General features: G+C 34.8%; 1 protein-coding gene across 1 annotated transcript in view; it reads left to right on the top strand.

The window, feature by feature from the left end:
- Nucleotides 1-13,870, top strand: part of RTKN2 (rhotekin 2) — a 68,008-nt gene that overhangs the window by 20,831 nt on the left and 33,307 nt on the right. The window contains exons 4-6 of the mRNA XM_016220803.2: nt 1,585-1,638; nt 2,983-3,100; nt 5,483-5,677. Coding sequence (XP_016076289.2) covers nt 1,585-1,638; nt 2,983-3,100; nt 5,483-5,677 — 367 coding nt within the window. The remainder of the gene's footprint in view (nt 1-1,584; nt 1,639-2,982; nt 3,101-5,482; nt 5,678-13,870) is intronic.

A 13,870-nucleotide genomic window follows, 5' to 3' on the forward strand; every position in this document is an offset into this window, starting at 1 on the left:
TAAAAAGAAAGAGAGAGAAATAGGCCATGGATACAAACAGATTCACTGAGCTGGCCAACAAAATGTATTAACATTTTTCTTGTTAATCAAGAAAATACAAATCTAAGCAATTAAATCCTGTAACTTGACTATTAAACCCTGTCGCTTGACTATTAAATATTTTAAAAATTATTATTTAATGAGATGTATGCAAAGTTTAGCTTGGCACATGGAGATCAGTAGGTAACATTTTTGTGGAACTGCTAGGACAGCAGTGGAAAGGGCGCCCGCACATACCTGCCTGGTTGGGTAAGCTGGGGATGAAAGAGTAACATAAAGCATTTGTGAAAGGAAATTAGAAATAGGCATTAAGAACCTTAAAACTTGAAATGTAAGCAAATAAAAATCTAGACAAAAGATCATGGGATCTCAAAGTGAAGCACAAGCTAAATGTAGCCAAACAGCTTACTTCATAAACATTTGTAGTTATTTGAAAGTGGCATAATTATTAGGTATGAAAGATATGCACATAAACTTCCTAAATGTCATAGGGAAGTGTCTTAAGCCTTCCACAAAGACTTGAGACATTTATATAGTTTTTGTACTCTGAGTAATTAAAACTAACTTCACCATTGAGATCTCTACTGTGCTATGTAACACTGTAGTTCACACATCTTAATCTATTTGGTAGAACCTCGATCCTCTAACTTTGAAAATATATAAAGAGTGTAGGAATGTCAGAAAAAAATATTACTACTGTTAATCTAGTATTGAAAGTAAAGGAAAGAATGGAAGAAACTAGGAAGGAAAAACTTTGACTGTATCACAGTTCTAGATTAACTTTGGAATAAAGATCATTAACACAATTACTTTAGTGTTTGAAGAATGTGTGAATGAGAGAAAGTATGTTTAGATCACTTTTAGAACATAAGCCTTGTTTCTTGGATTGAAAGAAGTCATGCATTCCTCTCTTTAGTTTTATTTCTGAAGGGAAATGCTGCAGTTTGTAACATGAATATACAAAGATCTCCAAGTTCTTTTGTAGACAAGTTAAATCTTCCTAATAGAAAGAGTTTGGATCTCTTTGTCAGGAGCTGGGTCTCCCCCCCAAAACCAGTGATCTTAGACAAGTCACTTAATTTTCCTCATATTTAAAGTTTGCATAGTGGATAAAGGGTCTAAAGTCTTTTTTGCCTCTACTATTCTATACATTTTGAAGTGTATCTAACTACTTTTTCTGCTACCATTTACCCCAGGTAGAAATTCAACACTAGGTTTCCTGTAATTCGCTTATTTCATAAAACATAAATCTCAAAATGAAAATGTTATGGCATAAGCTTGTTACAGACCTCACTTAATAAATTAATTTCTTATGTTATAGTTTTTAGGGTTTTTTTAGTAAATTATGTAAAAATAACATTTTATATTTCTAGTCTAAGCTGTTTCTTAAAGAAAATACTATCTATCTGTGTTAGAATATTTAAATAATAAATTTTAATGGCTTTAATGGTCAGAATCCATTATGAAATTCACAGGTTCATTTCACTCTGAGAAATGAAATTTACCAAAATTATTACCTGTCATTTCTTTTCCCCCTCTTTATAGGTATTAGAATACCGCTAATGTGGAAAGACTCTGATCACTTCAGCAATAAAGAACGTATGTATAATTTAAACTTGTAATTAAAATATTTTTTTTTAGTGTATAGAAAAATTTGTGTTATTGGGAGAAAAGGCTGCTTCCACACTCAAATAAATTGATGCCATTTGACAGAATAATCAAAATTTTGCTGAACTGTGTTTTGTGGATTTTTAGTAGAAATATGCTGTAATAACTTGATACTAATTAAAATAATGCATATCTAATAAACTATTAGTTGTTGAAAGGAACCTGTACAAAGACGGTATGTAATGAACTGTAAGGGAAGGGAAGTGTGGGGCAAGAAGAAATGTTTAAGGAGCGAAGGTAAAGGCAACATTTCTTCCATTTGACCAGAATGTTGGAGATCTTTTCTGCTTTGTTTTGTTTCTTTAGATTATTTAACAGGATGTAAGAGAGAAAGATTTTTAGCTTGATCTGATTTTTTTTTTCCGCTTCAGCATTTTACAGCTTTATATAGTCTTCACAAATTCATGTAATGCTGAGGTCATGGAAATTAACCTCAAATGATTTCTAGCTGTTAGAGGCAAAGCAGAAAAGATATGGTAATCCTTTATCTTCCTTGTCTATTGTGATAGCTTTGTTACTCATATTTTAAAAACTGAATCATATTGAGCATAATTAATTTTACATGAAGAATCCAAAATTAGGTTAGTATATTTGTTATTCAATTAGGAAATATAATTTACTTTACAAAAGAATGCATGTGGGAATTAAATACATCTTTCTGATTACTACAGAAAATACATTTTTTTGAAGAGCCACATTTTCTCAATAATGAGGATTTAGCCCTTTAATCACCTAATACTTTTTTAAAACATCACCAAATTAAAAGGCCCAGCAGCTATGTTTTTTGTGTTCACATGTCTACTTTTTATTGTTTTTGTGGTTTCCTCCCTGGCTGTTAGTTTGGTGGAAAATGCTTTGCTGTTGTTAACGTGCCTGCTCTTAACCTATATAATGGAAAACGTTTTTTCTTAAATAGACTTGGAAGCCAAAATGACAAAGGTAATAATATATATATAATAGTAAAGTTGCTATTAATTAAAGCTTAAAGGGTTTTCTAGGGATTCAGTTTATGAGTTTGGTGATTATTTTAGGCTGCTAAGAGGCTTATATTTTTAACTTTATCTTTTATATTCCCTAGTTTAATTGTTTTAATTGGGTAGAGTATGAATATATACTGACGAAACAGTCACTAAAAAAGTTAAGGATTACAATGTACTGAAATAAGAATATATTAACCAGTATTTAAGCTAATTCCTTTTCATTTTCGAGTAGATTTTAGCATAACATAGGCATGGATCATGACGTAAAATGTTTTCATTTGTGTTTGTTCTCTAGAATCACAGCGCTATGCCATTTTTTGTTTGTTAAAAATGGGAGCTGAAGTTTTGGATACTGATGTGGTCATTGTCGATAAAACAACCACAGATATATGTTTTGAAAATGTAGCCATATTGTAAGTACTTCTTTATCTTTAGAGAATGAAAGTAATCAAATTCTGTCTTTGGGTTATTTTTGTAGTGTTAGATCTTTAAGTGTTTAAATTTATTTTAAAAATTACTTTATTCAAAAGAAGCCCACTTCTGCACTTGAAACTTTTCCATTTAAAATAAAATGGAAATCATGTAATATTAGTAGTAAATATTTTGACTCATTGGATATTATAAATTTTTATTAATTTTTACAAATGTTTATAGCTTAATTATTAACTAAGCTATGAATACAAGGGAATCTCATAACAATATTTTATATAAAGTGAATTCGGGCATAAAACAGGTTCTTATGTCTCATTTAGGAGATTTAGTTTCAGAAGTACCAAAATAGTATTAGAACTTTATTTGTAAGATGGTCCTGAAATATGTACCATAGGAAAGGCACTTTAGTAAAATTTGAGATGCTTTTTTCTTATGGTGGACTTCTTTCATGTACTCCAGAACAGTAAAACACTGGGCGATCCTTAGGGCTGTTTTTATTGCTTCTGCTCTTTTACAGGCTCATTTTATTGTGGTCATAATACAGCACCAGGAAGAACTCCTTAGGTAGCCATAGAAATCATTTTTAACTAACATAAGTCTTTCCTGGACCCGTTTGGAGGTTCTGTGGCCCTAAATCAGCCTGGGATTTGTATTTCTTTCAGGGTTTCAAAGACACTATCTTAGTATCTAAATATTAGTAGCTATTTAACTCTTAAAATCAGTATACATGATTTTTGCCATTTTCAGCTATGGAGCTGTGCAGTTGAGATTTGAGAGTACGAGTTTTGCTACTCACATAACATCACAAGAAAACTATTGCAAACCATGTTTTGTGGCTTCTGCCCAGTGTCCCATAAGTAATTGTATAGCACAGAAAAATAAAATGCATTGTTCTGAGTTATTAGCAGCAGTGCAGGACTTTCTACAAGCTCTATTGAACCAAAGCAATTTATTTAGGATCCCCAAAATATCACCATAATTGGGAATAAAAAATAATTTTTCTTAGTTACCTAAATACATTTATTTCCATTATCAGCTATTGCTAGTGCATTTTTTTTTTCTGTGAAGGTCATCCTGTTAATGGACTCTTTTCTTCACATCACTTTGCTTTTGTTTGTTTTACCACAAAGACAGAAATCATAATTTTTTTCAGGGAAAGAACAATGCAAGTTACTTGAGAAGACAACACATGATTTATAATTCTTTGAAAATTCTGTAAATATTTTAAATTGTTCTAAAAATAACAGCAGTCAAATGTTCTAAATGTTGTTTAAAAATGTGCTTTTTGTTATGGTTGTTTTTAATAAGTGTTCAATATTTATGAATCTCTGGTTTTCCTCTAAATATTGACATTTGTTAGTCATTACCAGGAATACTGTATGTTTAAAAGTTGCCAACTAGTAAACTTTAAAAATATCTGGAAATTATTCCTTAGATTTATGCAAACTTTGAATTGGCCATTTAAATCTTAAAAAGGCTGCATTTTTTAAAATCTCTGAGGCTGATGGATCATCTACAGGCAGCATGTACTGATGGACCTCTTTTACAGTTTTAAGTATATTTTATTGTTAGTAACATCACCAGTCTTTTATGGGAAAGGTGATTCACTGTGTCTGACAAAGGGCAAAGCCAATCTTAGTGTTTACTAAAATTACAGAACTTCTGCATATTGGTTGAATAAATGCTCATTGGGCACCTTTTATTCTGTGCTAAGAATACAAAGATTAAGACAGCACTTGCCCTCAAGGAATTTATGCCTTGAGTATATCTCTTTATATCTTTGTTTGTTTGTTTGTTTTCCCCTGTATAACCAAATATTGAAATGTTATTTTAGAGTTATTAGGCACAAAGGTTGACGAGTTTCAGGGGAGGTAGCAGCATGTGGTGAGCAGACTGTGACTATGAAAAAGAAATGAAAACTAAAGGTTTTAGCAGAAGAAACCTTTGTTTCTCCTTTTTTGTTTTCAAACATTTTTTCTTCTAGAGGAATAGTCATTACAGGAAATCACGTGTGTAGTGTAAATGCCTTAAAAATAGCTGTATTAAAGGAACGATAAAGAGAAATGGCAGTGGCAACAAGATGACCAGGACATTTTATTATTTTTCTTTAAGAATATGCCTGGGCGGACTGGTTAAATTGAGTTAAGGCTGGCCTACTTTATAAGCTGGTAGCTCTGCAAGTTGTAGTGGCTGTCTCAGGTCCTTAGATACTAAATAAACAGTGGGAAATTCTGTCTCATGAACATATATTAACATAAACCTACTTCAAATGCTGATTTTAAATGTATGAAAATATCAAAGGATGTTATAATTTTATTTTCTACTGAGTTAAATTCCTAACATATGAATACCCTTGCTTTTAGTAATGAAGCAAGGCCAGACTTTCAGATAAAGGTGGAAGTATATAGTTGCTGTACAGAAGAGTCTTCTATAACCAACACACCAAAAAAATTAGCTAAGAAACTGAAGACATCTCTAAGTAAAGCTACAGGGAAGAAAATAAATTCATTGCTTCAAGAAGATCATGAAGCATGTTTGTCCTTCGGTTCTGTTATTTCGTAAGTTTCTAATACAATATTTATAGTGACATAGGATAATTATATATTTGTGACATTTTAAAGTATTGTATGTGGAGTGTATGCTTACATTTTAAATGGGAAAAACATCCTGAAGCAAAAACAAAACTTGGCTGTCTGACATTTACCCAGCTGAGGTATCCTTAATACCTTACTTTGAAAGTAGGAATTTGGGTGACAGTGTATTTTTAGTGATTTGGAATTCCAGTATTTACCAGAAAGACGAAATGTTTTTCTTTTCTTTATTTTTAATATATTTTATTGATTTTTAGAGAGAGAGGAAGGGAGAGGGAGAGAGAGAGAAACATTGATTGACTGCCTCCTGCACACCCCCTACTGTAGGGGCTAGAGCCTGCAACCCGGGTATGTGCCCTGACTGGGAATACAACAGGCCACCTTTTGGTGCCCCAACTAACTGAGCAGTGGTGGCCAGGGCTGAAATGTTTTTCTTGAAAAGGGACTATCTTATATGTCAAAGTATTTGTTACATATCAGTCTGCCAATTGGATTTCTATATGCCATGCTTTATTCTTACAGATTTTTAAAAATATTTTATCTTTATCACAAAACCACATCACCATTATCACACTTAACAAAATAAAAAATAAGTCCTTAATATCACCTGATACCTGGTCTGTATTCAAATTGCCGCAATTCTGTAAAAGTCCTTTTATGATTTGTTTGTGTAAATCAGGATCTAATAAGGTCTACAGTGTTGCATTACAATGACTCTTTTAATCTTAACAATTTCCTGTCTTTTTTTCTTGCTATTATTTATTGAAGAGACCAGATCTTGTAAAATTTCCCATATTTCGAATTTAGTTAATTGCATATTTGTGGTTGTTGAACATCTTTTTCTATCCTTTGCATTTCCTACAACTAGGGAGTAGATCTAGAGAACTGATTAGGTTCAGGTTCTCTTTTAGGGCAATAATACTTCATATTGATTCTGTGTACTTCCTACTATCTGCCATTAGGAAGTCTTGTCCCACTTTTAGTCGTGTTAAAATTGATCAGTGGGTTCAGATGTTGCCAGCCTGATTTATTTGTTATAAAGTTCCCTATCAATCTTTTATCTAATGGTTTTAGCAACCATTACTGATCATTCATTATTTCATTAGGGATTGTAATTTGGTGACTTTCTAAATTTTTCCTTTTTTTAAAACCTGGCATTCTTTCAGAGAAGAACTTCCCTTCACAAACTCCCTGGATATAAATGCAAAAAAACTAATGAAGGAAAGGCAGGAAAAAATACTTGCTTTTTTTCTTTACCCAGTTTAGAATAATAAGTTGATATCCTTGCAACCATGGAGGTGATCAATGTTATCTTTTATTTGAACTCTTGAATTTTTATATATTTGTGTCTCAATCTGTTATAGGTATTATTCTCTTTGAAGCCAAATTGTCCCTTATTTGATCTATGGGAAGCTTTTAAGCTGCCTCCTTCATCATTTTGACACAACCTAGCCTCTGATAGCTTCTTTGCTTTATGAACAAGATGTTCCACATTCACCTTGTATTTTTCTGCCCAGACTTGGAATTACCGTTTCTTCAAGGAGCCCTGGTTTCTTTCAGATACTTTCTTTAAACATTGTGTTTGTTGATCCACAAATCATTTGATGTTTATGTTTCTTGGGAAAACTGTTGATGGGGCTACATTCCTAGAGTTTCTTTGCATGTCTTAGTAGAGTTGGCTGTTCAGCATGCCAATAATTTTACTATAATTACCAAAAACCTAAAATGTTTTAGGTATAGATCCTGGAAATATCAATCATCAGAATGTAATTAAGTAACTTTTTATGTCAGATATATTTCATGTGAAAAATGCCTTGGGAGTCTATCAGGTATTATGGCTTTCAGTCTGTTTTGATTGAGACCCATGGCAAGAAATACATTTTACATTATGACTGAGTACACAGCTCTAAAAGCAGATTTCATGAAGCAATACTTAGCCCTTGCTATTTATATTATAATTATCTGACTTTTAAACTCTAGTTATTTGCAGTGTTTAAAAAAATGCTGTTTATGAATTATTAAATTGATTTCATGATCCATGAATAGGTCCCATCCACTGAAAAACAGTCATAGGAGATGTGAGACTTTCCTATTACAAGTGTCCTTAAAAAGGAGGAAAGGGGCCCGCACATTTTCCTTCTTTTGAATTAAGGCCATTTTAAACGTTTTCCAGGTGAAGGCTATGTCTAGCATTGTTTGAAAGATGCTTTGATTCAACCATCTATAATCCCTCTGTAAAGGGGGAAAATGATGACAATGTAATTATATCTAACTCCATAAGATCATTATGAGAATCTAAAAGATAATCCCTGAACTTGGTACATGGTAAGCATTTAATAAATGTTGCTCTTACCATTATTGCTACTATTTTGACTGTTCTGAGAGCATTACTTTTTCTGAACTTTGTTTTCAAGCTTGTGCTTAAGCGTTGCAGTTTAGAAACTTGATACAGGATTGTAAAATATAGAAAGATATTTTAGAATTTAAAGTCACTGTTTATAATTTATAGAAGATAATATGAGTGATATGAGGACTTGTATTTAAGCTATCTCTCTCTGCCAAGCCCAGAGGAATTATTTAGAATAAAGTTTTTGGTATTAAGCCCTCTGTAGCGGGCCTGACATTTGTTGAAGTTTTCCTTCTATTTAGAGTTGTCGTTCTACTTGCTTTATACCTGAGTCCAAACAATAATTTTCTTTATGAAACAACTTCCCATGAACCTTGCGTGCCATTTATTTATGCCATTGAAATTAGTCAAAAGATAGAATAGAACCTTTTACAGCATTTTACCAAATCATGTTCTCCTAATACCAGCCTCCTATTGCACTTCTGGTGTGGATCAGGATGCATGAGGTTAACCTCACAGCCCAGTTCTGTTCTTATCTGGTACTTCCTCAGCACCATGATACGAGGTTGACATTAGCATCAGCAATTAGAATGCTTAGGGGATCAACTTTATTTATTTATCAATAATCTAGTTTAAGATTACTGCAAAGATTCCTAATACAGCTTTTAATTTTTAGCCAAAATGGGCACAAAAGATCAAATTTGGGCAATATATATCTTAAATAATATGGCATGTGACCAGATACAGCTGTTCTTCCTGACAAAAGTGCATTTTTTTCAGATACCATTTAAAATAGTGATTTATTTTTTCATAACATTTTTGGACACCCCCCCCCATACCAAATCTTATAACAATTGGCCCATTTGATGTAAAAATGTAGCTGATTAAACTTTTGGGAACTCAATATTAAGGTTGGCTGAAAGGAATGAATGTCATGTTTTAGTAAGAAAATGTTATCCTGACAAGAATGTTTTAAAAGTGAGATCATTGTTGGTTTTGGAAGCATTGCCATTGTAATTAGTCATGGTTTAAAAATGAAGTAACTTGAAATATCATCAGAAAGTATTGTTTGATCTAAAAGAAGACAGTGAACATTTTTGGTAATTTTTAACTTGCCCTCATGTGATTTCATTTATTCGTTTTATGTGGGGAATTTAGCTTACTGAAATTCCTTTAGTGAGATTTTCCGTGCCTCTAATAGCTGAATTAACTACCTTATGCTCCTTAAAAAGTATTTAGTACATGATTTTTCATTGTGCAAATAAATATACATCATTTTAAACAATCATCTTGTGGAAGCTGATAAAATTGAAAATGATTATTTACTTGACAAAAAGGTGTATTAACTTTTAAAAAAAGCCACTACACTACATTTTAAATTAGATTTAAGTTACAAAACAAGTGTACTGATAACCTGTCCAGGATAAATGGGCTGTTTATGTTTTGAGGAATAAGGGTATTAATGGTTCAGTAGTGAAAGATGACGCAGGGTTCAAACCTAACTAACGAATCACTCAGCTATTGAATATATTTTTTTCATTTATTTAAAGATCTTAGAAATGGTTATTCAGTAGTTACGGCATGTGGTACAATGGATTCAAAGGTTAGTGTGTCATGCTCCCTGCATTCAAAATTCTTGCAGTAGAAAATGCTGACTGTTTCTGTTTTAATAGAAAAAATACCTTAATTTTAAACAATTTCTTAATGAAGTATAAAGATACTGAGTACAGTAGAGTAGCCTTCTCTCTTTATATACCGCTTGCTAGCTGCAGGCAAGTTAATTACATTCTTCGAACTTGAGTTTCTTCATCTGAATATATCTACCCTGCCTTCCTCAAGTAGTTATTGTAAATCTTTAAAAAGATATCACTCGGCAGAGTGTCTTAAACTGCACATAAGTTTATGGAGTATCATCATGCTTTGTATGTCTCCGATTTTTAGGGGAAGTTTTCATCCCTTACCGCTTCACCGCATTTATTATTTCATTACAAAGTAATACAAATTTGAGAAATATAATCTAGAAGAGAGAACAGTTATTCATAGTTCAGCCACTCTAAATCAAATACTTTCTATAGTTTTGAACTGATATTTTTCTTCCAGGTTTTTAAATATGTAGCTTTAGGGGAGATTTAGATAGTCATAATTAGACGTTATAGTCAACTTTGTTGAGGGTCGTCACAGTCTTCACAAAATCATTTTAATGAACATATATTATCACCTGGCTCTGTCATAGTTTATGTAACCATTCTTAGAGGAGGCTATCAGTAACTTTTTTCATACTGTTATTTTCACCGTCATTCATTGAGAATAGAGGCAAGTGTCTTACATGTTTACCTTAAAGTAGTTGAGGGAAAGATGTCTTAGTCACAATTATTTCCTCAGGCCTGAGACAAAAATGTGAGCATTTGTTTTGATCGCCACATGCTTGTAGCCTGTGCGGCCACAGGGCTGCTCCCTGGGCAGGCCCCTCGCCCGCGCACTCGGCCCGGCAGCCTGCCCCCCAGCATTTTACATTCCTCCATGCGCTGAGGTGATGCCATTCCCACGTGAAGAATACTCAAGCGTTTTTAGTGGTCAGTGAGAATCAATTACAATGTTGCTCCTAAAAACCAAACCAAACGTTTCTTCCCTCTCTTTTCCTCCTCCTTGCCTCCCACCATTTCAAGCATTTTTCTTGATGGACTTAAAATCCATGTAGACTGTCCACCGACTCCCCGAACCTCTCGGTTTCATGGCCCCCTTGCCTCCAGTGACGTTGTCCTCGTGCCCTTTTCAGCCATCCATCCCAGGAGCGCACCGTGGTCTTATCGTTACGGGTAATGCACACGCTCTACCATCTCCGTGGTAGGTTTTCCACTCTCTCTACCACTTGCCCCCTTCCCCGCTTGCTCCCTTCAGTGCTCTGACTCCAGCTTAGCTCAGGCTCCGTGATTTACCATTTTACTCTTCCCTGGCATTTTTCTCCTTTTGTCATACTTAACATTGAAAAACTCCAACCTTGGTTAAATTTTACTTTTAGCTGCTCTGCACCTGTATCATGACAAAAAGAGTTGTACTGACTGGTTTCGCTTTAGACACATGGTCACTAACCGTAAGTGAGCTTTCAGTAGGACTGAGCAATCCTGTTTCCCTAGCCTTCCACTCCGCCTCACTTCAGGGTAAGCCTTTCCAGTAAGGATGTTACTCTCTCTTCTGAAACCTCCAACACCTCTCTCCACTCCTGTTCAGAGCTGATGACTGTTGCGTGTATCACCGACACTGCTGCAGCAATCGGAAGAGAACTTGATATCTACAGAATCTACTAGAATTTGAATCTTTACTTGCCGCTTTCCTTTGTGAACTGCCTTTGCCTCATCTCAGGCCACCTACATGTGCACTGGATTGCATTTTCTCAACTACTTGAAAATACACACCACCCCCCGCCTCTACATCAATTTTCCTCAAACATCCTGAAATACCTCTCATTTCTCCTGTCCATTCACAGCTGTCTTTTACAGAAAAGGGAGCTTTTTATATGCCCTGTCCCCACTTTTCCTCCTCCCATTGTCTCCCGGACCGTTGTAGTCGGCTCCCATCCGGTTGCCTCCGTCCCACCCTGCAGAAAATGCAGTCTTGTCAAGGTCAGCAGTGATCTCCATGTTCCCGGAGCCTGTGGTCGGTTGTTAGCATTCCTTTTCCGGGACCTTTTGGCGTCATGTAACACAGTTGATCACTCTCCCTGAAAGACTTTTAACTTGCCTTCTAGGATACCACTTCCTTGAGTTTTCTTCTACCTTAGTGATTGTCCCTCACCTGTCTCCCTTGTTCATTGCTCTTCAACTCAGTCTGAAATGATGGAGTGTTTGTGCCCCAGAATTCAGTCCTTGGGCTTTCTTTAACTTTCTAACTTTCGTTAAATTCTATGTACTGGTAACTTCTAAATTTAATTCTCCAAAGTTTTTTCCTCTCCTAACTCCAGAATCAAATATCCAGCTGCCTACCCTTTATACAATCTAGATATCTAAAAAAAAAAATCTCAAACTTAACTTTCCAAAACTAAATTCTTACTTTCCATATCTATTCTTCTCTTAGCCTCATTGTAGTTAATAACAGCTCCATTTTTCAAGTTGCTCGGGCTGAAAGCCTTGGAGTTGTCCTTGACTCTTTCTTTCACATTCGTCCAATGAAGGGTCTTACCGCTTCTCACCGCCCTGCCAGCTCCCACCGTGTTCCAGGCCTTCATCAGCTCTAGGCTGGTCAACTGCAGTAGCTTTCTAGTTCGCATCTCCATTTTCACTCTCTTGGCCTCTGTGGTCTGTTACCCATACAGCAGCAAAATATGCAAGTCGGATCGTAGCACATAGCTCAAAACCTACCATTTGCTCCCCATTTCACTCAGAATAAAATCCAGTGATTTTGTCATCCCCTACACAGCACTGTCATGCACACTGTCTGCCTCCCGCTTGCCTTTGGACCTCTCCCTCTCCCTCTCCTTCTCCCTCTCCCTCCCTGTACTCCAGCCACACTAGCCTCTTGTCACACTCACCTAGTATCACTTCCTTGCACCAGTTATCCACTCATTGTCAATAACCTCTTCCTGAAAATAAAAAAATGCACTAAAATGCTAACAGGGAGTCTATTTCCCATTATTTTAAATGGAAAAAATGATAATGCAGTTCCATAAAGCCTATATATCAGTGGCAAATTATGTTGAAATAATACTTTAACTATTACACCCTAATTACCAAACAGCAAATATGATTGTTAATAGGCAGTTTGTGTATAGCAGTGTTTGCTCTTTCATTGTAATTGCTAGTCTCAATTGTTTTAATTCTTTCTCCATAGTTTTCTTTAATATTTCCTTAACTATTTGGGGGGGTCAGACTCATAGTCTAACACTAGGGAAAAAACGAGCTAATTATGAAAGGCACTGTAGATACTTGTCAGGATAAGTGAGTAACAGCAGAGAATGGCCACACTAAGTATGAATCCGGTGCTCTTAGCTCGAGCAACAGTGGAGATTTGTTGATACTTAGTGAACTTTTCCAAAATTGTACATATGAGTCTGACATTATACCAGTTGTATTCAGAATGTAACTTGAAACTTTACTTATGCATTGTTTTGTTTAAAAAAAAGTTTTGGAGACAGAAACATAAATTTTCCTATATAAACTCTGACAAAAAACATTTGGTATTGAGAGATATCTCTGGTCTATGATGGTTGCATATTAAAACCAAGATAGCCTGGCTGGCGTGGCTCAGTGGTTGAGCATCCACTATGATCCAGGAAATCACAGTTCAGTTCCAGGTCAGGGCACATGCCCGAGTTTTGGGCTCAATCCCTAGCAGGGAGCGTGCAGGAGGCAACCGACCAATGACGCTCACCATTGATGTTTCTCTCTCTCTCCCTCTCCCTTCCTCTCTCTCTGAAGTCAATAAAAATATAGTTTTAGTTTTTTAAAAAAAACAAACAAGATAAACCATCATGCTGCATACCTTATACAGCGATGTATATCAATTATTTCTCAATATAACTGGGAAAAACGAGGTGTTCTCAAAGTGAGTAACATTCTGTGGGGTATGGCATTATTTACTAAGGAAGCCGATGCATTGCATACTTACTACCTATATACATATTTTGTCTTGTAATAGAGATTTTATTAAAGATTTAGCAAGAGACAAAGAAGGTTTATGAAACATAACCTGGCACAGTTAATAAAGATTCCCATCAGATTTCTCTCTTTGTCTCTAAGGTTTGTCTATATTTCTGTCTGTCCGTTTGTCTTCTTTTTTTAAAACATGCTCCTTAATGTTTCAAATGTTAATATTTTTAC

Source organism: Miniopterus natalensis, chromosome 14 (assembly GCF_054644295.1).
Source record: "Miniopterus natalensis isolate mMinNat1 chromosome 14, mMinNat1.hap1, whole genome shotgun sequence".
Classification (NCBI taxonomy): domain Eukaryota; kingdom Metazoa; phylum Chordata; class Mammalia; order Chiroptera; family Miniopteridae; genus Miniopterus; species Miniopterus natalensis.